The sequence below is a fragment of the Pleurodeles waltl genome, chromosome 1_2 (assembly GCF_031143425.1).
Source record: "Pleurodeles waltl isolate 20211129_DDA chromosome 1_2, aPleWal1.hap1.20221129, whole genome shotgun sequence".
NCBI classification, from domain to species: Eukaryota; Metazoa; Chordata; class Amphibia; order Caudata; family Salamandridae; genus Pleurodeles; species Pleurodeles waltl.
The window spans coordinates 1,160,303,721-1,160,331,293 of NC_090437.1; the positions used below are offsets into that span (position 1 = coordinate 1,160,303,721).

General features: G+C 48.8%; 1 protein-coding gene across 2 annotated transcripts in view; it reads left to right on the forward strand.

The window, feature by feature from the left end:
• STK32B (serine/threonine kinase 32B) overlaps window positions 1–27,573 on the forward strand; it is a 1,635,948-nt gene that overhangs the window by 1,046,262 nt on the left and 562,113 nt on the right. For both annotated transcript variants that reach the window (XM_069202951.1, XM_069202961.1), the window contains one exon: window positions 26,548–26,637. In XM_069202951.1, the coding sequence (XP_069059052.1) occupies window positions 26,548–26,637 (90 nt within the window). The remainder of the gene's footprint in view (window positions 1–26,547; window positions 26,638–27,573) is intronic.

The window sequence follows — 27,573 nt, forward strand, 5'->3', positions numbered from 1 at the left end:
TCTGGACATCAAGAGGAACCTCTGCCTGGAGAAGAGCTGAAGAGCTGAGGAGAAGTGCTGCTCTGCCTGTGACTGTGCTTTGTGGAGCTATCCTGCAGGTGCTGCTTCTGCCAGAGTAAGAGGGCAAAGTCTGGACTTTGTGTGCCTTCCATCTTGTGAAGAAATCTCCAAGGGCTTGATTTAGAGCTTGCCTCCTGTTGTTTGAAGTCTCAGGGACAGCAAAGACTTCTCTCTGCCAGAACCTGGAGTCTCTGGAGAGCCTTCTGCTCTGACAAGTGGTGCCCTATCCAGTCGCTGGGCCCTTGAAAGGAAAGCTGGTGGAAATCCAAGGAAATCGACTTCGGACGACTTCGGACCGACGCCGCTGCTGAATCCGGTGACGCCATCTGCAACTGACTCTGTGATCTTCGCTGGAACACGATGACCTTCACGATGTTGCTGCAGCCCCGCTGAAGTCCGCGACTCTGTGGAAGTCGCCGCACCACGTCGTGACCAACGCTGCTCGAAGTGCGCGGATTCAACATTTCGCACAGACGCCGTGATCCTCGACTTCGCGCATCAACTTGTTTTCACTCTTCACCAAAGGTACTGTACTTGGGGGTCTACGCAACTCCGTGTCCGGCGCTGTGGTGTCGGCTTGTTGGGAACAACTCAATCACGACGCCGTCTTTACACCTCATCGAAGCATTTTGTGTTTCTAAGCGCTATTTTTTAGCTTAATCTTTACAAATTCATAACTTGACTTGTGTATGTTGTACTTTTGTCGTTTTGGTCTTGTTTTGTTTAGATAAATAGGTCCTATTGTTCTAAACGGGTATTGTGTCTTTTTGTAGTGTTTTCATTAAGTTACTGTGTGTGTTGGTACAAATACTTTACACCTAGCACTCTGAAGTTAAGCCTACTGCTCTGCCAAGCTACCAAGGGGGTAAGCAGGGGTTAGCTGAGGGTGATTCTCTTTTTACCCTGACTAGAGTGAGGGTCCTTGCTTGAACAGGGGGTAACCTGACTGTCAACCAAAGACCCCATTTCTAACATTGGTGATCAGCGGTTGGGATTTGGACTTGTATTTGTACTTGACATACAGTGATTAAGTGTACACTACTGTTTGAGTTCAGACCACTACGTGACCACATACTACTTGTCTGGTGATCTTTTGATTTTTTCTCTTTGGGACTGTTTTTTTTTGTTCTACTTCCATTTTTCACTGATTCCTTGATTGGCTTTCTTTGGAACTTGATTTGGGAACTTGTTTGGGAACTTGTTTTTCTGCCTTTGCAACTTTGCACTTGTTTTTGAATCTTCATCATGTCCCAAGCTGGAGATGCATCGGATGGAGCTGACTTTGACCTTGAGAAATTGGGTTATACCAAGGCTCAGTTGAAGCAGTTCTGTAAAAGTTTTGACTGTCCCATTATGAGCTCATCCAGGAAGGAGGAGGTGCAAAAGGCGCTGAGGGCCTGCGTGACAGCCAAGAGCACTGAAGGGCACACAGAGGATGAGGGAGATGAGGAGGAGGAGGAAGAATGTTTAGCACACAATGGTATTGTGGGTGGGCCTGTTATGTCCAGGGAGAAGGTCTCCAGGGCAGGTAGCAGTGTCTCATCCAAGGGTCTGACACCTGAGGAGTTACAGGACAGACAGGCAGAAAGGGAGTACCAATTGGAGCAGTGAAGGCTAGCCCTTGAGGAGAGCAAGTTAGTGATGTCTCATGAGCTTAGCTTGAAAGAGATGGATCATAGAAGCCAGTCCAGTAGAGATGGTGGCAGCAACCCTACAGTGCAGCCTGAGAGGAGGGTGCACATTCCTAAAGACCTTGTGGAAGATTACAATAGGGAGAATGACATATACTTGTGGTTCAAGGGGTATGAGTCTGCTCTCCACATGAATCTGGTCCCTGAAGCTCATTGGGGGGCGAGTCTGTGGAAGCACTTTGGGGTAGAGGGGAGGGATACACTGACAGCCTTAGGGGATGCTCAGAATCTCACCTACTCTAACATGAAGGATGCTTTGCTTACAAGGTATGGTCTTACCCCTGAGCAGTACAAGGATAAGTTTAGGTCCTACAAGAAGAAGGAATCCCAAACATGGTTGGAATGTGTTGATTCTTATTGCAGGTCACTGGATGGTTAGGTGAAGGGCAGTAAGGTAACTACGTATGAGGGGCTTTACAATCTGATTGCTTGGGAGCACTCATACAGTTTATGTTTTCCAGAGCTGCGCCATCACCTGATTGACAGCAAGCTGACTGGCTTCAGGAAGCTTGCGCAGGAAGAGGTCCGCTGGGAGAACACCAGGGTCCAAAAGAGGTATGGAGAGACCACGCCAAGGGTGGGCAGGGTCCCTCTCAGAAGAAAGGGGGGGTAAGGGTAAACAGGGGGAGTTCTCTAAAGGGCCCCAAACTGATTCCCAGGGTAAGGATTCCTAACCCCCCAGTGAAAAGAAGCCATGGTTCTCCAAACGGAAGCCAGTGGCAGGTGGTCCCCCATGTAAGTGCTATGCATGTGATCAGGTGGGTCATGTGAGGGGTGACCCCAAATGCCCCAAAAGTACACCGGCACCAACTGGTGCTCCGTCCCAGGGTTTGGCCAGTGTAGCGCTTGGGGAGGAGTTGTTTTCAGGTGGGTGGGAACCAGCTGAGATGACCGTTGTCTCACTAGGGGACAGTGAGATGGTCCAGAGAACCCTAGTGCCTGAAAACACTAAGAAATACAGGCAGTGGGTGACCATTAATGGACAGAGGGCGGAGGCTCTGAGAGACACAGGAGCCAGTGTGACTACAGTGAGGAGTCAGATGGTGTCTGAGCAAATTGATCCCTGGGTACTTCACCAAGTAGTTGCAGTGGACAACTCAGAGCGCCTGTGCAGAGTGGCACAGGTTCCCTTTGAATGGGGGGGGGTCTCAGGTTCCTTGAAGGTAGCTGTGAGTCCAACCATGCCTGTTGATTGTTTGCTAGGCAATGACCTGGAGGATTCCCCTTGGAAGGAGGTGGAACAGAGGTATCACTTGGAGATGTTGGGTCTGCCTGGGTGGGTATACGTATCCATCTGGTAAATGGCAGCCCGTCAGGGTAATCAAGAGCCCCTGTAGCCTGAGACAGTGGCCCAGGGGACCGCCAAGAAGAGGAAGGGCAGGGGGCGCGGGAAACTGGCCCCAGACATTCCCACAGTCCGGGAGGTCGGATCCTGAGGGTGACGCCCCGGAGCCTACCGTGGAACAAGTGGCTGAAATGGGGGAGGCCCCTGAGCTGTCACAGTGGCAGCAGGAAGGGGGGCCCACCAGGGAAGCATTCTGTGCAGCACAGAAAACATGCCCTACTTTGGAAGGTTTGCAGCAGCAGGCTGCAGACCAGGCGGGTGGCATGGAGCCAGGATCACACCTGATTTATTGGGAGGATGACCTCCTGTATAGCGAGCCTAAGGTTCATGAGCCTGGGTCAGCCCGTGTGCTGGTGGTACCCCAGTGCTTCAGGGCCTTCCTACTGGGGTTGGCTCATGATGTGCCTTTAGCTAGACATTTGGGGCAAGACAAGACCTTTGAGAGGCTTGTCACCCACTTTTACTGGCCCCTAATGCGCAGGCACTCAGATGCACATTGCAGGTCTTGTCAGACTTGTCAGGCAAGTGGCAAGAGTGGGAGGAAATGTAAAGCTCCCCTCCAGCCTTTGCCTGCTGTAAATACTCCCTTTGAGAGGGTAGGCATTGACATTGTGGGGCCTCTGTATCCCAAGACAGCCATGGGCAACAGGTTTATCCTGGTCTTGGTGGACCACGCCACCCGGTACCCAGAAGCCATTCCTTTGAGATCAATCACTTCCCCTGTGGTGGGTCGTGCATTGATGGGGGGGGGTTTACCCGCATGGGGTTCCCCAAGGAAGTGGTATCTGATAGGGGTACCAACTTCATACCCACGTATATTAAGTCTCTGTGGAAGGAGTGTGGGGTAACCTACAAGTTCTCCACCCCTTACCACCCCCAAAGTAATGGTCTGGTTGAGAGATTCAACCGCACCTTAAAAGGCATGATCATGGGCCTGTCAGAGCCCTTGAGGCGGAAGTGGGACGTCCTCTTGCCATGCCTTCTGTTCGCCTACAGGGAGGTGGCTCAAAAGGGACTTGGGATTAGCCCCTTTGAGCTGATTTATACCACCCTGTGAGGGGACCTTTGAGTCTGATTAAGGAAGCTTTGGATAAAGCTCCTAGTAAACCCCCCCAGGATGTATTCATTTACATGCTGGCTTTGAGAAACCAGACTGCCCGCTTCAGGAGTCTCGCTCAGGAGAACCTGGAAGCCAGTGGAGCCTAGGGCGCTCCAGGATAAGTGGACTGGGCCATTTGAGGTGGTGGAGTGCAAGAGTGAAGTCACCTACCTGGTGGACTTGCGGTCTCCAAGGAACCCTTTAAGGGTCCTGCATGTCAACCGCCTGAAACCTCACTTTGAGCGGACTGAACTGTCCATGCTCCTTGTGACAGATGATGGGGTAGAGGAGGAGAGTGAGCCTCTTCCTGACCTCCTGTCTGCAGGAGAAAAAGATGGGTCAGTGGAGGGAGTGATCCTCTCCCCCTCCCTGACTGAGGAGCAGCAAGGTGACTGTAGCCACGTGTTGGGAAAGTTTTCCTCACTGTTTTCCCTGATCCCAAGAGTCACACACTTGTGCACACATGATGTGGACACTGGGGACAGTACACCTATTAAACAGAAGGTTTACAGGGTGACTGACAGGGTCAGGGCATGCATTAAGGATGAGGTATCCAAAATGCTTACCCTAGGGGTTATTGAGCACTCCAGCAGTCCTTGGCCCAGCCCAGCGGTATTGGTCCCAAAGGCTGCTGCACCTGGTGCCACTCCAGAACTCAGGTTCTGAATGGACTACCGGGGACTCAATGCGGTTAGCAAGACTGACGCACACCCCATTCCCCGAGCTGATGAGCTCATTGACCGGTTGGGAGCTGCCAAGTACCTCAGTACGTTTGATTTAACGTCTGGGTACTTGCAGATTGCCTTAACTGAGGGGGCCAAGGAGAGGTCAGCATTCTATATACCAAATGGACACTTTCAATTTAAAGTGATGCCATTTGGGATGAAGAATGCCCCGGCCACCTTTCAGAGGTTGGTCAACCAGGTGTTGGCAGGACTGGATAAGTTCAGTGCCTCCTACCTGGATGACATTGCTGTGTTTAGTTCCACATGGGAGGAACACCTGCAACACCTCTGGAGAGGGTTAGAGGCCCTGCAGAAGGCAGGCCTCACTATTAAAGTGAGCAAGTGCCAAATAGGGCAGGGTTCGGTGGTGTACTTAGGACACCAGGTGAGGAGTGGCCAAGTGGCATCCCTACAGCCTAAGATTGACACAATTCTGGCTTGGGAGCCTCCCAAGACCCAGACTGAAGTGAGAGCCTTTTTAGGTCTCACAGGATATTACAGGAGGTTTGTTAAGGGATATGGTACCATTGTTACCCCCTTAACTGAGTTGACTTCTAAGAAGCAACCCAGGAAAGTGATCTGGACAGAGGCTTGCCAGAACGCTTTTGATGCCCTGAAGGCTGCCGTGTGCACAGCACCTGTGCTGAAGGCACCTGACTACTCCAAGGAGTTTGTTGTGCAAACAGACACCTCAGAGCATTGTATTGGAGCAGTACTCTCACAGCTTAATGAAGAGGGCCTAGATCAACCCGTAGCTTTCATTAGCAGGAGGTTACTACCCAGGGAACGTAGGTGGAGTGCCATAGAACGTGAAGCGTTTGCTGTGGTCTGGGCACTGAAGAAGCTAAGACCTTACTTGTTTGGGACTCACTTCCGAGTTCAGACCGACCACAGGCCCTTCAGATGGTTAATGCAGGTGAGGGTTGAGAATCCAAAACTGTTGAGGTGGTCTATTTCCCTACAGGGGATGGACTTTACAGTGGAACACCGTCCTGTTACAGAACACGCCAATGCTGATGGTCTGTCCAGGTTCATCCGCCTTAGTGATGAGAACTCCCATGATGTTGGGTACTTGCTCCCCACTTTCAGCTGGGGGGGGACACATGTTAGACTTTTCATTCTTGGTGTGGTCTCCCTTAACTTTTTGCCTCTGTTTCCCAGGTTGTTGATGTGTGCTGGACTCTGGCTTTGCTGTTTTTGTTACTCTGGGCACTTTACCACTGCTAACCAGTGCAAAAGTGCAAGTGCTCCGTTACAAAATGTGTATGCGATTGGTTTGTCCATGATTGGCATATTTGATTTACTAGTAAGTCCCTAGTAAAGTGCACTAGAGGTGCCAGGGCCTGTAAATCAAATGCTACTAGTGGGCCTGCAGCACTGGTTGTGCCACCCACATAAGTAGCTCTGTAATCATGACTCAGACCTGCCATTGCAGTGTCTGTGTGTGCAGTTTTACCTGTAAATTCGACTTGGTAAGTGTACCCACTTGCCAGGCCTAAACCTTCCCTTTTCTTACATGCCAGGCACCCCTGAGGTAGGCCCTAGGTAGCCCCAAGGGCAGAGTGCAGTGTATGGTTAAGGTAGGACATATAGTAATGTGTTTTATATGTCCTGACAGTGAAATATTGCTAAATTCGTTTTTCACTGTTGAAAGGCCTGTCCCTCTCATAGGTTAACATGGGGGCTACCTTTAAATCTGATTAAAGTGCGGATTCCCTTTGGGAGCGGATGGACATGTGGAGTTTGGGGTCTCTGAACTTACAATTTAAAAATACATCTTTTAGTAAAGTTGATTTTAAGATTGTGCGTTTGAAAATGCCACTTTTAGAAAGTGAGCATTTCCTTGCTTATACCATTTCTGTGACTCTGCCTGTTTGTGGATTCCCTGTCTGGGTTAGTTTGACTGTTGTGCTGGTTGCACCTCACACTAGACAGTGACAAAAAGGGAGCTGGGGTGTAGTCTGCATTTCCTGATGAGCCATCTGTGCTAGGAGGGAGGGGAGGAGTGGTCACTTACACCTGAAAGGGCTGTTCCTGTCCTCACACAATACCGTCTCCGACCCCCTGGTGAGTGTCTGCGGCCTGCCCTGGGCAAGGCAGGATTTCACATTCACAAGAGACTTTACTTTGAAGTAGGCCTACTTCAAAGGAGAAATTGGGTATAAGAAGGGCACCCAAGACCACAGACTTTAGATCACTTCTGGACATCAAGAGGAACCTCTGCCTGGAGAAGAGCTGAAGAGCTGAGGAGAAGTGCTGCCCTGCCTGTGACTGTGCTTTGTGGAGCTATCCTGCAGTTGCTGCTTCTGCCAGAGTAAGAGGGCAAAGACTGGACTTTGTGTGCCTTCCATCTTGTGAAGAAATCTCCAAGGGCTTGATTTAGAGCTTGCCTCCTGTTGTTTGAAGTCTCAGGGACAGCAAAGACTTCTCTCTGCCAGCACCTGGAGTCTCTGGAGAGACGCCTGCTCTGACAAGCGGTGCCCTATCCAGTCCCTGGGCCTTTGAAAGGAAAGCTGGTGGAAATCCAAGGAAATAGACTTCGGACGACTTCGGACCGACGCCGCTGCTGAATCCGGTGACGCCGCATGCAACCGAATCCGTGATCTTCGATGGAACGCGACGACCTTAGCAGGCCCGACGCTGCTGCAGCCCCGCTGAGGTCCGCGACTCCGTGGAAGTCGCTGCATCATGTCGTGACCGACGCCGCTTGAAGTGCGCGTATTCAACATTTTGCACAGACGCTGCGATCCCCGACTTCGCGCATCGACTTGTTTTCACTCTTCACCAAAGGTACTGTACTTGGGGGTCTACGTGACTCCGTGTCCGGCGCCGTGGTGTCGGCTTGTTGGGAACGACTCAGTCACGACGCCATGTTAACACCTCATCGAAGCATTTTGTGTTTCTAAGCGCTATTTTTTAGCTTAATCTTTAAAAATTAATAACTTGACTTGTGTGTGTCAGATTTTTGTCGTTTTGGTCTTGTTTTGTTTAGATAAATATTTCCTATTTTTCTAAACTGGTGTTGTGTCATTTTGTAGTGTTTTCATTAAGTTACTGTGTGTGTTTGTACAAATACTTTACACCTAGCACTCTGAAGTTAAGCCTACTCCTCTGCCAAGCTACCAAGGGGGTAAGCTGGGGTTAGCTGAGGGTGATTCTCTTTTACCCTGACTAGAGTGAGGGTCCTTGCTTGAACAGGGGGTAACCTGACTATCGACCAAAGACCCCATTTCTAACAATGACCATGGCAGAAATCGCCAACATAGACAGCCACTTTAACACTCCGACCGCCACGGCGGTACAAACAAAGAGCATGGCGGTCACCGCCAACAGACAGGCTGAAGACAATGTACCGCCCACACTATTATGACAGGCCAATCCGCCACCTTTTCTGGGGCGGATTCAACGTGAACAAAAACACGGCAGAAACAGGACTTGGAAGGGAAAACACTCACCTCTACACACCCCACAAGCAACCAGGACGCTATGGAGCCTGAACTCCAAAAACTCCCTGCGATAGTCTTCCTGCTCCTCTACCAGGAGCAAGACCGACGGCGGCGACGACCATGGTGAGTACTTCACCTACAACACAGGGGAGGGGGGAGAGAAAAGAGAGTGACACACACACATGCAACACGCAACACCCCCACCCCCACCCTCACCCACAACAACACACACAGAAATACATGCTGAAACATTACATTTACACCCCCCAAATCCCCTGGAAGAACGCAATGACAAAAGGAATTGATTGTAACCATTGTAATCAATAAACATCCATTAGTCCAATATTTATATACACTATAAACAAATATGTACACCAAGAATTCAAGTCCAGGTACTGCACCTATATAGTCCGTGGACCATTGGGCCCAAAATGCATGGGTGAGGCCCACAAAAGATACCCAATCGAAACGGAGAGAACACTGCAGGGGCATCAGATCGAAATAAAACAGGCATCTCAGGGGGAAGGGGGGGGCACTTCATCCAGATGAGTGCACGACGCCAGCTCAACGAGGGGGCTCCATGCCCACTGATGTATCCTGGGAGTGCAAAGCCACAGTCTCTCAAGTCTCTCCAGTGGGTGGTTTGCCCACTGCTTTATCCTGGAGAGTGGAAAGCCACAGTCTCTCAAGTCTCTACAGTGGTTGGGTTGCCCACTGCTTTATCCTGGGGAGTGCAATGCCGCAGTCTCAGAAGTCTCTCCAGTGGGTGGTTTGCTCACTGGTTTATCCTGGGGAGTGCAATGCCACAGTCTCTAAAGTCTCTCCAGTGGGTGGGTTGCCCACTGCTTTATCCTGGGGATTGCAAAGCCACAGTCTCTCAAGTGGATAACAGTCTCCACTGGTTCTGGAGGGGCTTTGTGCCCAGAGTGCTTCATCCTGCCACGGACTGAGGTAGTGGATGAGATTCTCCACTGGTTCAGGAGGGGGCTTTGTGCCCACAGTGCTTCAACCTGGCAAGGATTGAGGTAGTGGATGAGATTTTCCACTGGTTCTGGAGGGGCAACATGGAAGCTGCCCAGGCCCCTGGAACTGACCACCAGCCACGTACAGATGACCACTGGGGATGGCAGCAATGTCTGCGGTGGTGCCACTGGCTCAGGTGGTCGCGGGTCCGCAGGCGGGGCTGGCCGCGGTGTCATTAGCGGCGGTCATTGTGGCGGCGGTGCTGGTGGCGGCCTCACTGACTGCGGTGCTGGTGGCTGGCACACTGACTGCCGTGCTGGTCGCTGGCTCACTGACCGCGGTGCTGGTGGTGTGTCAGTAGTGGCGTTGCTGGTGGCAGGCTCACTGACCGCAGTGCTGGCGGCGGTGTCAGTAGCAGCGGTGCTGGTGGCGGGCTCACTGACTGCAGTGCTGCTGAAGGGCACAGTGTCTGCGGTGCTGGTGAAGGGCTCAGTATCTGGGCTTCTGGCAGCGGTGTCTGTGGCGGCGGTGCATGTGGCAGTGCTGGTGGTGGTCTTGTCCGCCGTGCCGGTTGGCGGCGACGTTGACTTGCCTTTATTCTTCAGGCCCTTCCCCACCTTGGATGGTGGAGCAGCTGTCTTGCCACTCCCCACAATTGTCTTGCCTGAGCCCTTGGTGGCAGGTGTTTTGGCCTTCTCCATCCGGGATGTGGGCAACTTTTTCTGTTTTGGAGGTGGAGGAATGTCCTTGGCCTCGCTCCTTGGGACACTGGCAGCCCTGTTGCTTGGCGCACTCCAAAATCCGGGTATTGCTGGCACCACTGTGCCCGGTGATGTGGTGGTTGAGGTGCTGGGTTGGGGCCTGAAAAGGCGGGCCCTAGGGGACGGACGTGGGGGGGAGGTGTAGGGAAGAGGTCAACATTTAAGAGGAAATGTTTTTTAGACACACTGGGACTGGAGGGGGTTTGGGAGTGGAGAAAGAGGTAGTGGTTGTAGGAGGTGTTTGTTTGCTGACTTTGGGTGAAGGTGTATGGGCTGGAGGCTGTCGTGAGGTGGATGGCTGTTGGGTGGGTGTGTGACTGCGTTTGTGAGGAGGGCTCACAGACACACTGGTAGAGGACACAGGGGATGTGTGAATGGTAGTGGGGGTGGTGAGTGCACGTGAGCAGTGTGTGGTGATGGGCGTGCTGGTGATGGAGGTAGTGGCTGAAGATATAGTGCATGCAGGTGTGAGTGGAGATGTGACAGGGAGGGAGGAGGGAGACGTGGAGGAGGGGGACACAGTGGAGGCAGTGGATGTTGGTATGTGTGCATGGGTAGGATGCTTGTGTGAGTGCTTGTGGGATGTGTGGTGCTTATGTTTGCCAGAGCCACCTTTGTGTGTTGAGGTGTGTGCCTGCTGGTCTGATGGTGTGCTTGGGATAAGCTGAGGGACTGGGGATTGGGTCTGGGTGGAGGAAGTTGGAGGGGGAGGCTGGACACAGGGACAATGGCTGCCATTAGTGCTGAGGCCAGAGCCTGAAATGCTCGCTGTTGGGCTGCCTGGCCATAATGAATGCCCTCCAGGTATGTATTTGTCTTTTGCAACTGCCTCTCTACACCCTTGATGGCATTCAGAATGGTAGACTGCCCAACAGTGAGGGATCTCAGTAGGTCAATGGCCTCCTCACTGAGGGCAGCAAGGCTGACTGGGGCAGGGCCTGAGGTGCCTGTGGCGAAGGAGATGCCCACCCTTCTGGGTGAGCGGCCACGGGACTCACGCTGAGGGGCTGCTGGGAGGGCGGTGCTGGTAAGGGGGGTGGTGGCTGTACCTGTAGATGCGGTGGGCACAGAGGGGTCCGCCACTGCAAGGGAGCTCCCATCAGAGGAGGAGTCGGTGTTGCTGGTCTCAGCTCCTGTCCCCGCTGTGGAGCTCCCCTTGCCCTCCGTCCCACTGGTAAATTCAGACTCTGTTGTCTGGCCCTCCAGGGCCATGTGGGATGCAGCTCCCTCCTGCTCCGGTGGCACAGCTCCTTCGCCTGATGATGCTAATGCACACAAGAACAGGGAGACCATAAAAAGGGGGGGGGAGAAGAAAGACATGTTCAGTGCATACAATACCGCTACAGTCGGCGTACACTACAGACACAGCAGCCCTCTGTACTACGCCATGCACAGAGAGAAATGGCAGTCACGCCGACGTACATCGTCATTGGCTCCTGGAACCCATAGGGCCCAATCTTAACCAATGCAGGATTGCGCCGCGGTCTTCGACCGCCTACCGTGACAGTGTACAATGCCAGCGCAGTTACCTCATATCCCCTTGTCCCACATTACAGGTCAGGCAGCCGCCATTTCAGGGGGCCACATGGCATCAATTTTTAATGCGTCACACAGATCTAGGCCTTGCATATACACAGAGACAGGCACATAGCGTATTGACAAATGTTTGCAATAAAATTATTGTCTTACTACCTCAGTGTTGGCTGACTCTGTGCTCGCTTTTCTCCTCCATAGGGCATGTCTGCCGGGGCAGGTGAGGAGATGGGGGCATCCTCCAGTGTACAGACCGCTGGTGGACCTGTCGACAATGGAAGAGAGACATGTAGGGGCATATTAATACTCCGTTTGCGCCGAACTAGCGTCGTTTTTTTCGACGCAAATTCGGCGCAAAACTAACGCCATATTTATACTTTGGCGTTAGACGCGTCTAGCGCCAAAGTATGGGCAAATAGCATCATTTTTCTGCGTGAACGCCTTCCTTGCGTTAATGAGATGCAAGGAAGGCGTTCCCGTCTAAAAAAATGACGGCGACGCAAATGCGTCGTATTTATACTCCCGGGCAAAAATCACGCCCGGGAGTGGTCGGGTCAAAAAAACCCGCATTTGCGCCACTTTTTAATACCTGGGTCAGGGTAGGCGTTAAGGGGCCTGTGGGCTCAAAATGAGCCCACAGGTGCCCTCACCTGCCCCCAGGGACCCCCCCTGCCACCCTTGCCCACCCCAGGAGGACACCCAAGGATGGAGGGACCCATCCCAGGGACATTCAGGTAAGTTCAGGTAAGTATACATTTTTTATTTTTTTATATTTTTTGGGTGGCATAGGGGGACCTTATTTGTTCCCCCCTACATGCCACAATGCCCAATGACCATGCCCAGGGGACATAAGTCCCCTGGGCATGGCCATTGGGCAAGGGGGCATGACTCCTGTCTTTACTAAGACAGGAGTCATGTAAATGGCATCTGGGCGTCGTTAAAAATGGCGCAAATCGGGTTAAGACGATTTTTTAGCGTCAACCTGACTTGCACCATTTTTAAGACGCCCTAACGCCATTTTTCCCTACGCCGGCGCTGCCTGGTGTACGTGTTTTTTTTCCACGCACACCAGGCAGCGCCGGTCTGCTTGCGCCGGCTAACGCCATTCAATAAATACGGCGCCCGCATGGTGCTTCAGAATGGCGTTAGCCGGCGCAAAATTTTTTGACGCTAAACTGCGTTAGCGCAGTTTAGCGTCAAAAAGTATAAATAAGGCAGTAATACTCACCTACAGACTTAATTGTGCCACAATCCATGAACTGTGTGCCCAGTTGGAGCCAGACCTGATATCAGCTATCCGCCATCCCACAGGAATCCCCCCCTCTAGTGCAGGTCCTGTCAGTACTCCATTTCCTGGCAAGTGGGTCTTTTCAAACAACAGTGGCCATAGCATCAGGGATGTCCCAGCCTATGTTCTCTAACGTGTTGTCCAGAGTGTTGTCTGCCCTGCTGAAACACATGCGCAGCTACATCGTGTTCCCTCAGGTGGAGGATTTGCCTACTGGGAAAGGTGACTTCTATGCCCTGGGACATATCCCCAACATCATAGGTGCCATTGATGGGACACATGTGGCCTTGGTGCCCCCCCTGCAGGAGTGAACAGGTGTACAGAAACAGGAAGAGCTACCATTCAATCAATGTGCCGATGTTGTGTTTGGCCGACCAGTATATCTCCCATGTGAACGCCAAGTTTGCAGGCTCAGTACATGACACTTAAATTTTGAGGAATAGCAGCATCGCTTATGTGATGGGGCAAATTCCAGAGGCACCGTGTGTGGCTAATAGGTGAGGACAAGGACCCTATACCGTGTGAATAGTTGTCTGGGTCTGGGGTTGTCCCTAAGGGTTAGTGTGCATCTAACAGTTGTCCCTCAACATTTGCAGGTGACTCTGGGTACCCCAACCTGTCATGGCTACTGACCCCAGTGAGAAATCCCAGGACAATGGCAGAGGAAAGCTACAATGAGGCACATGGGCAAACTAGGAGGATTATTGAAAAAACTTTCGGCCTCCTGAAGGCCATGTTCCGGTGCCTCCATATCACAGGTGGTTCTCTGTAGTACTCAACAAAGAAGGTGTGCCAGATCATCGTGGCCTGCTGTATGCTGCACAACTTGGCTTTGCGACGACAGGTGCCTTTTCTGCAGGAGGATGGTCCAGAAGGAGGTCTTGCGGCAGCTGTGGAGCCTGTGGACAGTGAAGAAGAGGAGGCAGAAGAAGAGGACATAGACAACAGAAACAACGTGATCCAGCAATACTTCCAGTGAGACACAGGTAAGAAGACATTACTGCCTCCTACATCTGATAAAATTGTTAGTCCTATCATCTGTCTGTCACTTTCACCCAGTGTATGGACCCTGAATTGTCACTTTGCCTTTCCATTTCACAGATGTGGCTCCCACTGTGTGACCTCTGCTATGTTACCTCATGGACTAGAGCTATGTGACATAGGTATGTTGACAATAGAATGGACATTGCTATTTTCCTCAGTTATTGCAAATGCACATTTGTGAAAGCACAGACTGACTCCAGATTGTTTTGTGATTCAAAGGTGTTTATTTAAGTGCTAAATAGTGGAGAGGTTTCTAAAATGGTCAGGGGTGATGGTGGAGGAATGTCCATGGCAGAGTCCAGTTATTAGTCTCACAGGTGCGTTGTCCAAAGGGGCATAGGAAGTGGAGCTAGGGCAGTGTAAGGATGGACAGGGTGACAAAGTGGGACAGAAGGATGACATTCAGGGTGGTCTCATTTCTTGGCGGGGGTCTTGGCATTGTTCTCTGTCTTTGTCCTGGATCTCAGGGACCGCTTGCAGCGTGGTTCTCCATCTGCAGGGGGTGGGGTGCTGGTGTCATGGTCCTGTGGCGGTGCCTCCTGTCCACTAGCGCCGGAGGAGGTTGTGGGCAGTTCATCGTCCAGGCTAGTGTCATGGGCCCCTTGTTGTGCCACAGTGTCCCTCCTGGTGTTCACAAGGCCCTTCAGTACCCCTACAATGGTGCCCAGGGTGGTATTGATGGACTTGAGTTCCTCCCTGAGCCCCAAATACTGTTCCTCCTGCAGCCGCTGGGTCTCCTGAAACTTGGCCAGTACCGTTGCCATCGTCTCCTGGGAATGATGGTACGCTCCCATGATGTTGGAGAGGGCCTCGTGGAGAGTGGGTTCCCTGGGCCTGTCCTCCCCCTGTCACACAGCAGACCTCCCAGTTCCCCGGTTTTCCTGGGCCTCTGTCTCCTGAACCGTGGGCCCGCTACCACTGCCCCCAGGTCCCTGCTGTTCTTGGTTTTGTGGGTTTGCCTGGGTTCCCTGTAGTGGTGGACACACTGCTGCTTGATGTGTCCTGGGGACAGAGGTATGGGCCCGCTGGGTGGGTGCTGTGCTGGTGTTTCCTGAGGGGGGAGGCTCTGTGATGGCCTGTGACTGTGTCTGGGGAACCGACTGTCCCGATTTTCCCAGATGGGCTGGGCTGGTCATCTAGATCCAGTTGGACAGAGCTGCTGTCATCACTTTGGGCCTCTTCTGTGGGGGGGTGGACATGTCTGGAACCTCCTGTCCGGTGACATTGGGTAGGCGTCCTGCAGGGGTGTAAAGGCATGATTATTGCATCTGTGTGTGCCATTGTGTGCAATGGGTGGGTGACCCTGTACCCCAGTGCTTACATTTTTGTGTAGGACCTTGTGTGATAGTTGTTTTGGGGTCTATGTGGGTATGTGTAGTGGACATGTTTTGGTGATGGGTGACCATGCTTTGGTGGTGCATGCAGGGCTTGGTGTTGGGATGTGTGGTTTGTGATAACAGCACATTTGTGAGGAGTTGGAGTGATGGGGGTGAGGGCGAGGGTGGGGGTATGTGTTGGCATGCAGGTAGAGTGGGGGATATGGTAGTTAAGTATTTGACTTACCAGAGTCCATTCCTCCTGCTACTCCTGCAAGGCCCTCAGGATGCAGTATAGCCAAGACCAGTTCCTCCCATGTTGTTAGTTGTGGGGGAGGAGGTGGGGGTCCGCCGCCAGTCCTCTGCACTGCAATGTGGTGTCTTGAGACCACGGAGCGCACCTTCCCCCGTAGGTCATTCCACCGCTTCCTGATGTCATCCCTTGTTCTTGGATGCTGTCCCACTGCGTTGACCCTGTCCACGATTCTGTGCCATAGCTCCATCTTCTTAGCTATGGAGGTGTGCTGCACCTGTGATCCGAATAGGTGTGGCTCTACCTGGATGATTTCCTCCACCATGACCCTGAGCTCCTCCTCAGAAAACCTGGGGTGACTTTGCGGTGCCATGGGGTGGTGTGGGTGATGTGTGAGGTGGTGTCTGTTGTGATGTGTGGGGTGATGTTTTGGGGTGTGTGGTGTTTTGTGTGTGGATCTGTATGAGTGATGGTGTTGTGTGCCCCTGTATGCTGGTGTGGTCTTTGCTTTTCTATCTCTCTGCTTTTTACAAGTTTTTTGTTGTAAGGGTTTGTGGGTAATGTGGGTGTGTGTTTTATATTGAAATGGGTGTGTGGGAGTGGTGTGTGTATGTGTATCAGGTGTGTGTATTTTTTTAATTATCCAATGTGGTTGTGTTTTGTAAATGTGTATGTATTTTGAGAGCGGCGGTGTGTACCGCCAATGGTTTACAGCGGTTGAAAGACCGACGCGTGGATTCGTGGGTCGTGATAGTGTGGGCGTATTCCTGTTGGCGTGATGGTGGAGGTTTTGTTATTGCCAGTTTATCACTGACCTTTGGTGTGGCGGACTTGTGTGGGTGTCTGGATTTTGATGGATTCCGAGCTGTGGGTCGTAATAGCTGTAGTGGATTTCCGCAGCCGCGGCGGTGTGTTGGCGGTCTTCTGCACGGCGGTAAGCAGGATTTACCGTCAATGTTGTAATGAGGGCCACTATGCTCTATGGCCACCACACGACAAGGAAAAAGGCCAATGGAGTCTGCTTAATCTCCATCTTATCACTGTGCAAGCTGTCTTGTCACATGTTTTTTCACACCCAAAGTCTGTGACATAATCCATGTCCCCTTCGTATATCTCAACAAAATCATATACCTACTAATGTTACAACTCTGAAATGTCCAAATGAAGATGCCATGGTGATGGTACCTAAAAACACCAAAAGAATGAGACTAGCTATGTAACCATAGATATGACACAATTCACCTAGCAAACTTCTGGAGAACAAAGTCCATGACAGAATTCTGACCTAAACAAAGCAATAGTGACAAAATGAGAATGTCTCAAAACCTTCCTCACCAGACCCCCTTTGCCAGATTTTGCCAGAGCATCAGCATCCTAACATTTTCAACAAAAATACACCTCACATCATCACAAGAGTTGATTTATTAGTCAAAGTCATGACATCTCATGACATATTTACACTCATGAGATGAAGCTGTAAATGAGATCTTGTCGCAAGTCAGCCCCATCCTCTTCACCAATATCATCATCATTTAACATTTCAGGATGTTCACTTGGTGGCACTTCAGGCTCTCCCTCCTCTGCGAAATAAGGGATGTTCTGTCGCAGTGTGATGTTATGGAGCATGCAGCAGGCCACAGTGATTGCAAACATCTTCCCGGTGAGTAGCGGAGGGCTCCCCCATTCTTGTACAGACAGCGAAATCTGGCCTTCAGGAGCCCAAAAGCCCACTCCACTGACTGCTGTGTTCTTCTATGGGCCTCATTGAAGGACTTCAATGAGGCCCACGGAAAAAACACGGCATCCAACTATGTCTCATGGCATAGTTGGATTCCTCAGCGGTGTTAACAACCAAAGACGACTGGGATATGTCCTGTGTTTTGTAATAAGATGTAAGTGCTACATGAGTCACACACTTTCTGATTATAGCACCTGACAGTACACACACAAAGTTAGGATACATATTACTTACCAGCAAGGCAGGCCCCTTCCGGTTGTAGTTGTGACATCAGCTGGGGTTGGTGCTTTTCTGCATTACCAAGGAATCCTGGGCAGAGACGTTTGCAATATACAAATCTGGCAAGCAGACAACTTGCACACTGATAGAATGGAAGTGCTGCCTGTTTCAATAGACTTGTTCACTGGCTTGCGGTGGTATTAATGCAATATGGGTGCCATTGATGAGCCAACCATAAGTGACTAAATCTATAAAAGTTAACCTTCACATTAGCTAAATCCTCACGTCTGGGGAACCTGATATAGCCCTCAATGTGTTTCATCATTGCTGATAGCACGTCTTTTAATATACCACTGAACATAGGTTGTGACATACCACCAGATAGAGCTACTATATATTGAAAGGATCTTGTGGCCAGAAAGTGTAATACTGCCATGAGTCTCACTGTGCCCACACCAACACTTGTGCCCCCGTTTGCAACAACATAAGTGCTACAATGAGTCACACACTTTCTGATTAAAGCACCTGACAGTACACACACAAAGTTAGGACAGATCTTACTTACCAACAAGCCAGGTCCTTTCTAGTTGTAGTTGTGACATCAGCCTGGGTAAGGTGCTTATCCTCATTACAAAGGAATCCTGGGTAGAGACGTTTGAAATATACAAATCTGGCAAGCAGACAACTTGCACATTGATAGAATGGAAGTGCTTCCTGTTTTGATAGACTTGTTCACTGGCTTGCGGTGGTAATAATTCAATATGGGTGCCATTGATTGCTCCAACCACATGTGGAAGGCGACCAAATCCATAGAGGTTAGCCTCCACATTGGCTAAATCCTCACGTCTGGGGAACTTGAGATAGCTGTCAATGTGTTTCATCGTTGCTGATAGCACGTCTTTTAATACATCACTGAAGATAGGTTGTGACATACCACCAGATAGAGCCACTGTATATTGAAGAATCCTGTGGCCAGAAAGTGTAATACTGACATGAGTCTCACAATAGGTGGTATAGATGTTGGATTAGTGTGTTGAGAAATAAGATCAGGCTGCAACTGATGACATAAATCTTGTATTGCTTGCCTATTCAGAAAAAAGTTCTTTATAACATTCCTTTGTCACCCCCCTCTACCATGGCACCTGTATTTCGAATCAAATAAATTGGAGCATTGGTCACAGAGTAACATATATGATGAGTAAGCCAAAAGTCATCTGACAAAACATGACCCGCTCAAAAACCATTACACATATTTTACGTTACAATTGTGCACTACCCAAAATCCAGTTATAATCCCCATTGTCTACTACACAAAATCCAGCTACAATCCCCATTGTGGTCTACACATGTGACCCCCTGACCTGCTTTGGGCCAGGAGTACGATCGGCTCCACCAGCCTGATTCCGTGCCCCTGACCCAGCCATTGCTGCAAAAGAAGTATGAGGCCCTCCACCACCCGCAGGCACCCGCCTGCGCCTCATCCCTGGTGCCTAGTGGTAGGCGTGTCTAGTGTGCTGGTACCGTGTATTTCATTTCTATAATTCGTATTTAGTTTCTTGTAATTGGTTTTTCGTTTTACACACTGTTTTTATCTTAAACTGTGCCCATTTTCTGCTCCACTTCGTATTTTGCACTGTAAATTGTGCCTGTTTTCTTTTCTGGCTCTCGCCGGTTACTCAGACCCAGCCGCTGTGCCTCCTGTGGCCCCGCCCCCCTCGTGCCCCCATTGGACACTCCCTCCCGCCTCCCAGCTGCTCCTCCCTCCCACCTCCCCTTCTCAATGGCGGCCCGTGCAGTGGGCCCACCGCTGGCCCGCCAGAGGTGCACCAGAAGCAAGTCCGTCTGCGCCCGACCAAGCCTGGACCGCGCCCAGTGCCAGTTCCCCTGGTCCACGCTCCTCCGGCTCCCCCAAGCGCCACTGTTCCTCCACAGAGCTCCTTGATCTCAACCCCGGTCGGCACCCCGCCTGTGCCCAGGCCAACCCCAAACACACACGGACGACCTTTCACATGCCACTCATGCCACTTCTCCTGCACCCACACCAACACCAACAACTCCGACAAACACCACAACAACACCAAACCCCCCTATCACCTCAACTGCATCCTCCTGAACACCCGCTCTGTCCACAAGCACGCCATCGGGCTTTGGGACCTGCTCACCACAAACTCGCCATAATACAAAGAAACTCCATCAAGATTTCCACCAACACCAACAACACCGTAGACAACGCAGCACACCTACACTTTCAGGTACACATCAACGCCACCCTAAGAGGAACCCTCATCTACAGACCACCAGGACCCCGCCCCCTATTCTGTGACACCATCGCCGACACTATCTGCTCCCATGCCCTCACCTTCATAGTCTACATACTCCTTGGTGACCTTAACTTTCACCTGGAAACCACCCACGACTGAAACCCCACGGCCCTGCAGGACAACCTTGCAAACCTCAGCCTCAAGCAACTGGTCACCTCACCCACCCACTCAGTCAGACACACGCTAGACGTCATCTTCACCTCCAACAGCCACATCACCTTCACTCACACCACCGAACTCCACTGGACTGATCACCACTGCTTCCACTTCTCCTTCCTTAAACCCACCATCCATCACCAACAACATCCTACCCCCTACCGCAAGTGGAACAAAATCTCCAAAGAACACCTGATCTCCAACCTCGCACAAGCTCCTCCTCCCAGTACCAACGACCCCAACATCGCCGCCCTCAACCTCACACAATTGCTAGAAACTTGTGCAGACTCCCTCGCCCCTTTCAAAATAAACAGCAATACCCGCACCATCAAGACCGCCCCCTGGTTCACCACAGAACTTCAGTCTCTTAAACGAGAATGCTGACAAATTGAGAAAGCCTGGTGCCAATAACCCTCAATGAGCAACTTCTCCACCCTCAAAACAGCCATGCGCAAACACCACCAACTCCTCCGGACCACCAAACGGTCCTTCTACAAAGAACGCATAGACAATAACACACACAACAGCAAGGAACTTTTTGCCATCATCAAAGAACTCACCAAACCCAAATCCTGCACCATCCACCTTCCACACTCCCAAGACCTCTGCAACTTCCTCTCCAGCTACTTCCACCGCAAGATCGCAGATATACACGACAGCTTCACATCGTCAGCACCCACTATCACCACCACTGACACAACCAACACCACAACACCCTGCCACACCAACCTACTGAAAACCTGGACCCCCACCAATGACGAAAAAATTAGCAAAACCATGAGCTCTATCCAGACTCTTGCCCCCACCACATCTTCAACAAGGCCAGCCAAATCATCGCTCCCCAGCTCCAGGCCGTCATCAACAGTTCCTTCGAGACCACAACCTTCCCAGATATTTGGAAGCATGCCGAAGTCAACGCTCTTCTCAAAAAACCCAAAGCAGACCATGAAGACCTCACAAACTACCGTCCCATCTCTCTTCTCCCCTTCCCCACAAAGGTCATGGAGAAGATAGTAAACGTACAACTGTCTCGCTTCCTAGAAGACAACAACATACTCAATGTCTCCCAGTCTGGATTCCGCAAAAACCACAGCACCGAGACCGCCCTCATCGCCAGTACAGACAACATCAGGACCAGAATGGACAAGGGCGAAACCGTCGCCCTCATCCTCCTAGACCTCTCTGCAGCTTTTGACACCATATGCCACCAAATCCTCCGCACACACCTTTTCGATGCCAGAATTCGCCACAAAGCCCTGGACTGGCTCACCTCCTTCCTCTCCGAAAGAACCCAAAGAGCTCACCTTCCTCCTTTCCAGTCTACAGCCACCAAGACCATCTGTGGGGTCCCCCAAGGATCCTCCCTCAGCCCTAACCTTTTCAACATCTACGTGGCTCCTCTCACCAACATCCTCCGCCCCCACGGCCTCACCATCATTTCATACGCTGATGGCCTAATGAAATACACTTCATCTACCTGACTTCCATAACTTGCGTTCCTGGCTTCTCCTGAATTTGGACGAAACCATTTATTGAATCAGGATTGAAAGGAATGTATCTATGTTGCCCTTTCTCACTTAGTACTGAGTTCCTGGAAAACCAGACATAGGCCTATATTAACAGGGGCAGTCTAGAAGGCCTCAAATGATTAGAAAGGTCAATATTCCAATCTAAAAATACTAGCAAAACAATTAGTATACCATTCACTCAACGATAAGGTGAACAGGTAATTTGATACATTTATCTGAACTTGCATATTTAATTTGTTGTTGCTAAATTATTATTAATTCTATGGAATAAAGTATTCCTATTATAGATAGCTGTGTATTGCTCCTTTACAAGATGCCTAGCACTGGTGGTCTCCAAAGGAATGTTGCTCGAATGTGGATTAACTTAAAGAAATGAAAGACAAGAGGCGTTTGGCAAGACAGTAGCAGTTGGTATAATTAAATGCAGCAGCCGGTAGAGCAGTACGGAGTTGGGGACTGATGACTGTCTCGGGGTAGATTGGTTCTGAGCACCATAATATACATTCCTCGAAGCGTCATAAAACAATTCTATGTATTCTTTAGAGAAAGGAATCTGGGCCTAGTCACGGAGTCATAAATCTGACCATCTGATAAAGTGCGCAGTTGGGTCTCGACTTTGCGTGGACATAATGTGGCCAGTGGGTAACATGTCCAGATGTCTGGAATAGGGAGCATGTGATCACTGCATGTTGTGTGTGTATTATGTTCTGATTGACTGAGTGCCACTAACTTCATGTGGCATCTAACTTTTATGGTGTTTTGGGACAGCGCACCCATCCAGCCAAATGTGTTTTATTTGGGGCAATCTCCTAGGACCATTGTGGTGTCACTGCATATCTGAGGGCTCGATCTGGGTTTTTCCTGTTTGCTCATTTGTCTAAGGGCTACGTGTCACCCCATCTGTGATCTGTCAATCAGTTGCTTCAGGCCTAAATCGCAGGGCTTTCCTGACCACATATTTCTGACTCTGGGTTGATGAGCAGCTCACATCAGGTGGATTAGACAACAGTGATGCGAGTTAGCTGTTGTGAATTAACTAATTGTGCTGTACATTGACATCATTTTCATCAGTATTAACAGGGACACAGATGCAATCCACCTTTCAAATTAGTCATGTTCAATTCTTGCAGTGCCATAATTGGGGCATTTCTCTGGCTGTATTTCATAGCATCTGCACTTGCACACAGCTCCAAATTTGCACATTTACACACATGCACAACCAGCATCTAGCATAGTGCTTGGAAACATCATATGCTAATTTGATAATGGTCTGCTTTGAAAAGGCATATGCCTGGATTCAAGACTTAGATGCATACCATCAGAAAGTGTACATTTTGATCTCATTTGGATAGATTACTTATTTATTATTTTGAGGTCCATAAGAGAATAATTAACAGAATGTATTGTAATTATGTAAAATAATCTTTGGGGTTCCAACACATGCATCAGCATATGCAACAATTCACTGAGCGTGCACTTCTATACAGGTAAATTGCTTCAGGTTCAGCCCTCTTGTCATGGAGTTGTCAATGAGAGTGGGTTGCACCGTGATGGTTCCAAGGAGCTGAAGGGCTGCAATGCAAAATCCTGTGCCTAGAAAGTGTCATGCAGCAGCGATTTTAAGGAGCTGTGGGGCTGCAGTGCAAGGCACTGTGTTGAGGATGTGTTGTGCACCTGCGGTTCTAATGCAGCACTAGAGGCGATGCGTCAGTTGTGCTAGGACAACAACTGATCAGGCAGAGCACCTTCACACCCAAAATCCAGGACTGGGCTAGCACCCATTTGTGGGGGGAAAGACTCACTGCAGGGAGAGTCCAGGGGCAGGGTTAAGGGTGGTTTAAGCTTTTTCTGTCCCTGAGGCTCCAATCAGAAGGCCAGCCAACTAGCCCTTGGAGCCCCTCTTTTGGCTCTGGGTTCCAGCTGCAGGTCCAATCCTTCTCACTCAAGTAGCTGGGCAGCATAGTAGTGATCCTCCTTGTAGCAGAGCAGCACAGTAGTTCTTCTACTGAGTCTTCCATGGGTCCAGATGTGTACTGAAGAGTTCAGTCTGAGGGTCCAATATGTATAGCTGGTGCCAGCTTTGAAGTGGGAGAAGCTTCTGGAGTTTTCTCTTAGGGAGGTGTCTGTAATTTCATTACTCCATGTCCTGGCCTTAGCTTGTCTGGAGCACAACAACTAGTGTGAAACCCTTTGTGAGTATGCTCAGGCAGTCTTTGTGATGTGCAATGTAGTAGGTGAAAATTCTGCCTCCTCTATCTCAGATATGGCCCATCCTGCCAACACCTATCCCCAGTTGTCCTACTGTCTGGGAGCAATTCACAAAGACCAAATGACAGCTGCATTTAGTCATATGACCTAGGATACAGGCTATAGGCACCAAATGTTTGTGACTCATGCCAAGTGGCATTTTCAGAATAGTGACTTAAATCTAACTTTACCATTAAAGAGGGTTATACTTTAAAATTATTTAGACATCAAACTCGACATTCCTAACTGCTCCTGGTTGAAAGATATCACATATTGAATGTGATAAGGTAACCCAATGCTAGAAGAGGAAGGCCTTGAAGTAGTGAAAAATTAATTTAAGAGTTGTTCACTACCAAGACATGTAAAAGTTAAAAGTGAATGTCCACCTTTTTAGATACACTGCACCTTGCCCTATGGCCTGTTTAAGGCCTACCATAAGGGTGACATATGTAATTAAAAAGAAGATTTTAGATTGCCAAAAGGTTATTTTGCCATGTCAAAATGAAAGTTCATATATGCATACACAAGCTACACTGGCAAGCCTGAGATATGTTCAAAAGACTACGTAAGTGGATGGCACAATCAGCGCTGCAGGTCCACTAATAGCATTTCATTTACAGGGCCTGAGTGCAGGTAGTACCACTTTACTAGGGACTTAGAAGTAAATTAAATGTTCCAATTGGGTGATATCCGATGCTAAAATGTTTAAAGGAGAGAGTACAAGCATTTAGCACTGTGGAATAGTACACAGTATCCTAAAAGTCAGTTTCAGAAGACAAAAAGTCTAGGGATGACCTTGCAGAAAGGGCCAAGTCCAACAGCTTTGCATTATTTTATATAGGGAATTATGTATATTAGTCTTCATGTGAGAAATACTTTATAATAATTTAGGGCCATATGTACGAACACATTTTCCCATAGACACAGAATGGGTAAAACCCTTTGCTACATCTGGCCCTTGATTCTTTATTCATCATGTAATTTGTAAATAGGCTTAAGCAAGTTTTAGGTACAATACTAAATAGTTTGAAATTGATTTACAGGATAGCATCCGTGACATGCATAATGAGCTCTCTGTTTTAAATTCTTCAAGCTTAGATGGATGGATGAGTTAGTGAAATGAGCTTATTTGGCTTTTAGTAGTGTCCATCAGTTTATTCTGCCCTACTAATGCACTTTCATTACATTCTAACACATGAAATTGTTTTGAATAACTCAGATATGGCAGTTTGAGGAAGCTCACAGTGAAATGTGGAGGGGTGTGTATCTGTCCTACACTACTATCTTGCATTTTATTTCTTGTAATGTGGCACCTGCCCTGTGATATGCAAAAATAAAACATTAATGCATTTTTGGATTGTCTACCTGATGGTCATCGTGTAATTTCCTATCTTGAGCTGATTTGAAAAAAGAAGAATCCTTGGTTTTCTCTACATTTTTATTTCACTTTCAAATGCTCTGTTCTCCCTTCTTCTGTCCTAAATGTTTTGCTTAGTTCTCTCTAACAATGTCTTCTAATCAACCATCTGCAATATATTGTGTTATAACTGCCTTAAAACTGTTACACAAACAACACCCTTTATTCCACTTATAGGACACAAGTCAGCTCACATCCATTATATGTATGTACCTGCATTCATAACAGAGTAAGACCATAGTGTGTTTTGGTCATACTAGTAGCAGCAATGTGCTATGTAAATGATAATGCAATTGCCAATAAATAGAGCAAAGATTTCACTACTTATGCCAGATAACATGACCTAAAAATGCGATGTGTCACCCTATCAGTTAGTACAGCCTCGGTGACTTGAGGTGTTTTTTTTATAACAAATAGTTCTACTTTAGTATACAAACTGGATTTCAAAGTCAAGTTCTAAACAACCTTTGACAAAGCCAATAGTCCTAGCCAATAAGACCTTTTGGCTTTGCCAATATCTCTTAGGTTGTAGCCATACTGTACAGCATTGTATCTGTTGTGCAGCATGGCTTAAAAAATAGATGCATGTGACGGGTGCTCCATAGTTTTGTAAGTGTGCACTCGTGCTCAATATGTGTGAGTTCACCTACAAGGCACTTTTGTTTTTTACATGCCGATCCAAGATGGATTAGTACATTTAAATAAAACAGTGCAAAAATACTCTTTAAAAATGCACTGTGAAAGGGTTTTAAAAAGAATCTAAACAAATTAGTGTGGTGTAGGAGGGTGTAGTGATTAAGCAACATGGTGGGTGGGAAGAAGCAATAGGAGAAGGAGAGGGCACTGCAAGTGCAGGTGGAGAGAGGCACAAGTGTGAGCCAGAGCACCACATAGGGGAGAAAAGCACACGCGGAAGACAGCTGGAAATCACATGCACTCTCATGAAGTGTTTAAACAAAAAGAAAAGAGTAGATCCCTAAAAGCCATCAGGGAAGGCACAGACGTTATCCATTTACAAGGATGGTAAAGAGGCTATGCTCCATGGGAGGGACAAATACATGATGAACAGGGTGAAACATGGAAAGCCATCCAAGGAAGAATAATAGTGACAGTGAAGTCAATCAATGGTAAGGAATGGGTGTGCTGGTAGCCCATGTATCTTCTTTCACAACCAGATAGCTTATGCTTCCCGGTAGGTTTGACCTAAAAATGTACATCCATGATTTAGACCTTGCATTCGACAAGACAAATTGTTCAAAAAATGTATTCTTTTATATTGTATGTTCTATATTAAAGAACTTTGAAGATGCATGAAAGAGTGGAACAATATACTTTAGCAATACTTGACTTTTTAAAAAACAGATTGCTTTAATTAATTCACTGTTTACATTTTTAGGTCACGTTCATATAACTGATTTCAACATAGCTACTGTCGTGAAGGGATCGGAAAGAGCTTCCTCCATGGCTGGCACTAAACCTTACATGGGTAGGTTTGGAATCTTCCTGTCAAGAATTAGATACACGATCGCAGTTTCATCTGTTTTAGAACGATGTCGAGGCCATGCATTAGTGAAAAAGCGTGTTCAGTTAATTATGCCTTTTTTTCGTTTAGTGTTATCAGAAACTTAATTCAAATCATGTAGTCAAAAATTTTCATTTCCACTTTCTATTGTCCGTCGTGGAGAAGCTGCAGAATAGTCCACCTATATGCAAAAAGTAACATCTTTAATATGTGTTTAACAAACATGTTTCAAACTGTTTCAAAGTTTCATAAAGTTCCCACAGGTCGGTAGGAACGTGCTTTCACAAACTTCAAGTTTTCTCGAAAAGGTCTCCAACTTCACCAACTCTAAGACATTGTCAAAGATAAACAAGCATGGGCAAAGCCAAGAGGACAGGTGTTGACTGCTGCTGGCCTGTTGGCAATTCTTGTTTTGTCATAGTATTTGAAAAACGTTGTTGTTCGGGTTATCTAAACAAAACTTGTGGCTAAAGGCAAAAATGTTGCTTTGGTCTAAAAAAAGCACACTTTGCCTTTGTACTCCCTGGAACTAGAAGGGAACTACTTTCTGTGTTGATGTGCTTCTTGTGAAAAGGAAGTAAGTCATAACATAGTGAAGTCAGCTAATGGCTGAAGTGGGCTGCCACATAATTCTTTGATGCATGCTGGAGTGGGTGGAAGAAAAATATGAATGACAGAGCTGTAGACTACTAGATGAAGTCTGGCTGAAAACCTGTATAGGTAACTATGTTCATTGATTTTCCAGATACCCTCTAACCACCTAAGGTGGCATTCTGCAAAAGGCTTGGGCTGCCCCATACATTTTTCATAACAGACCTTTAGAATACAAAGAACAGTCGCAGGAGCCCTTCAAGAGATTCGGGTGACCTGTGAGAAAGGCTTCAGCTGAAACGCATTGGG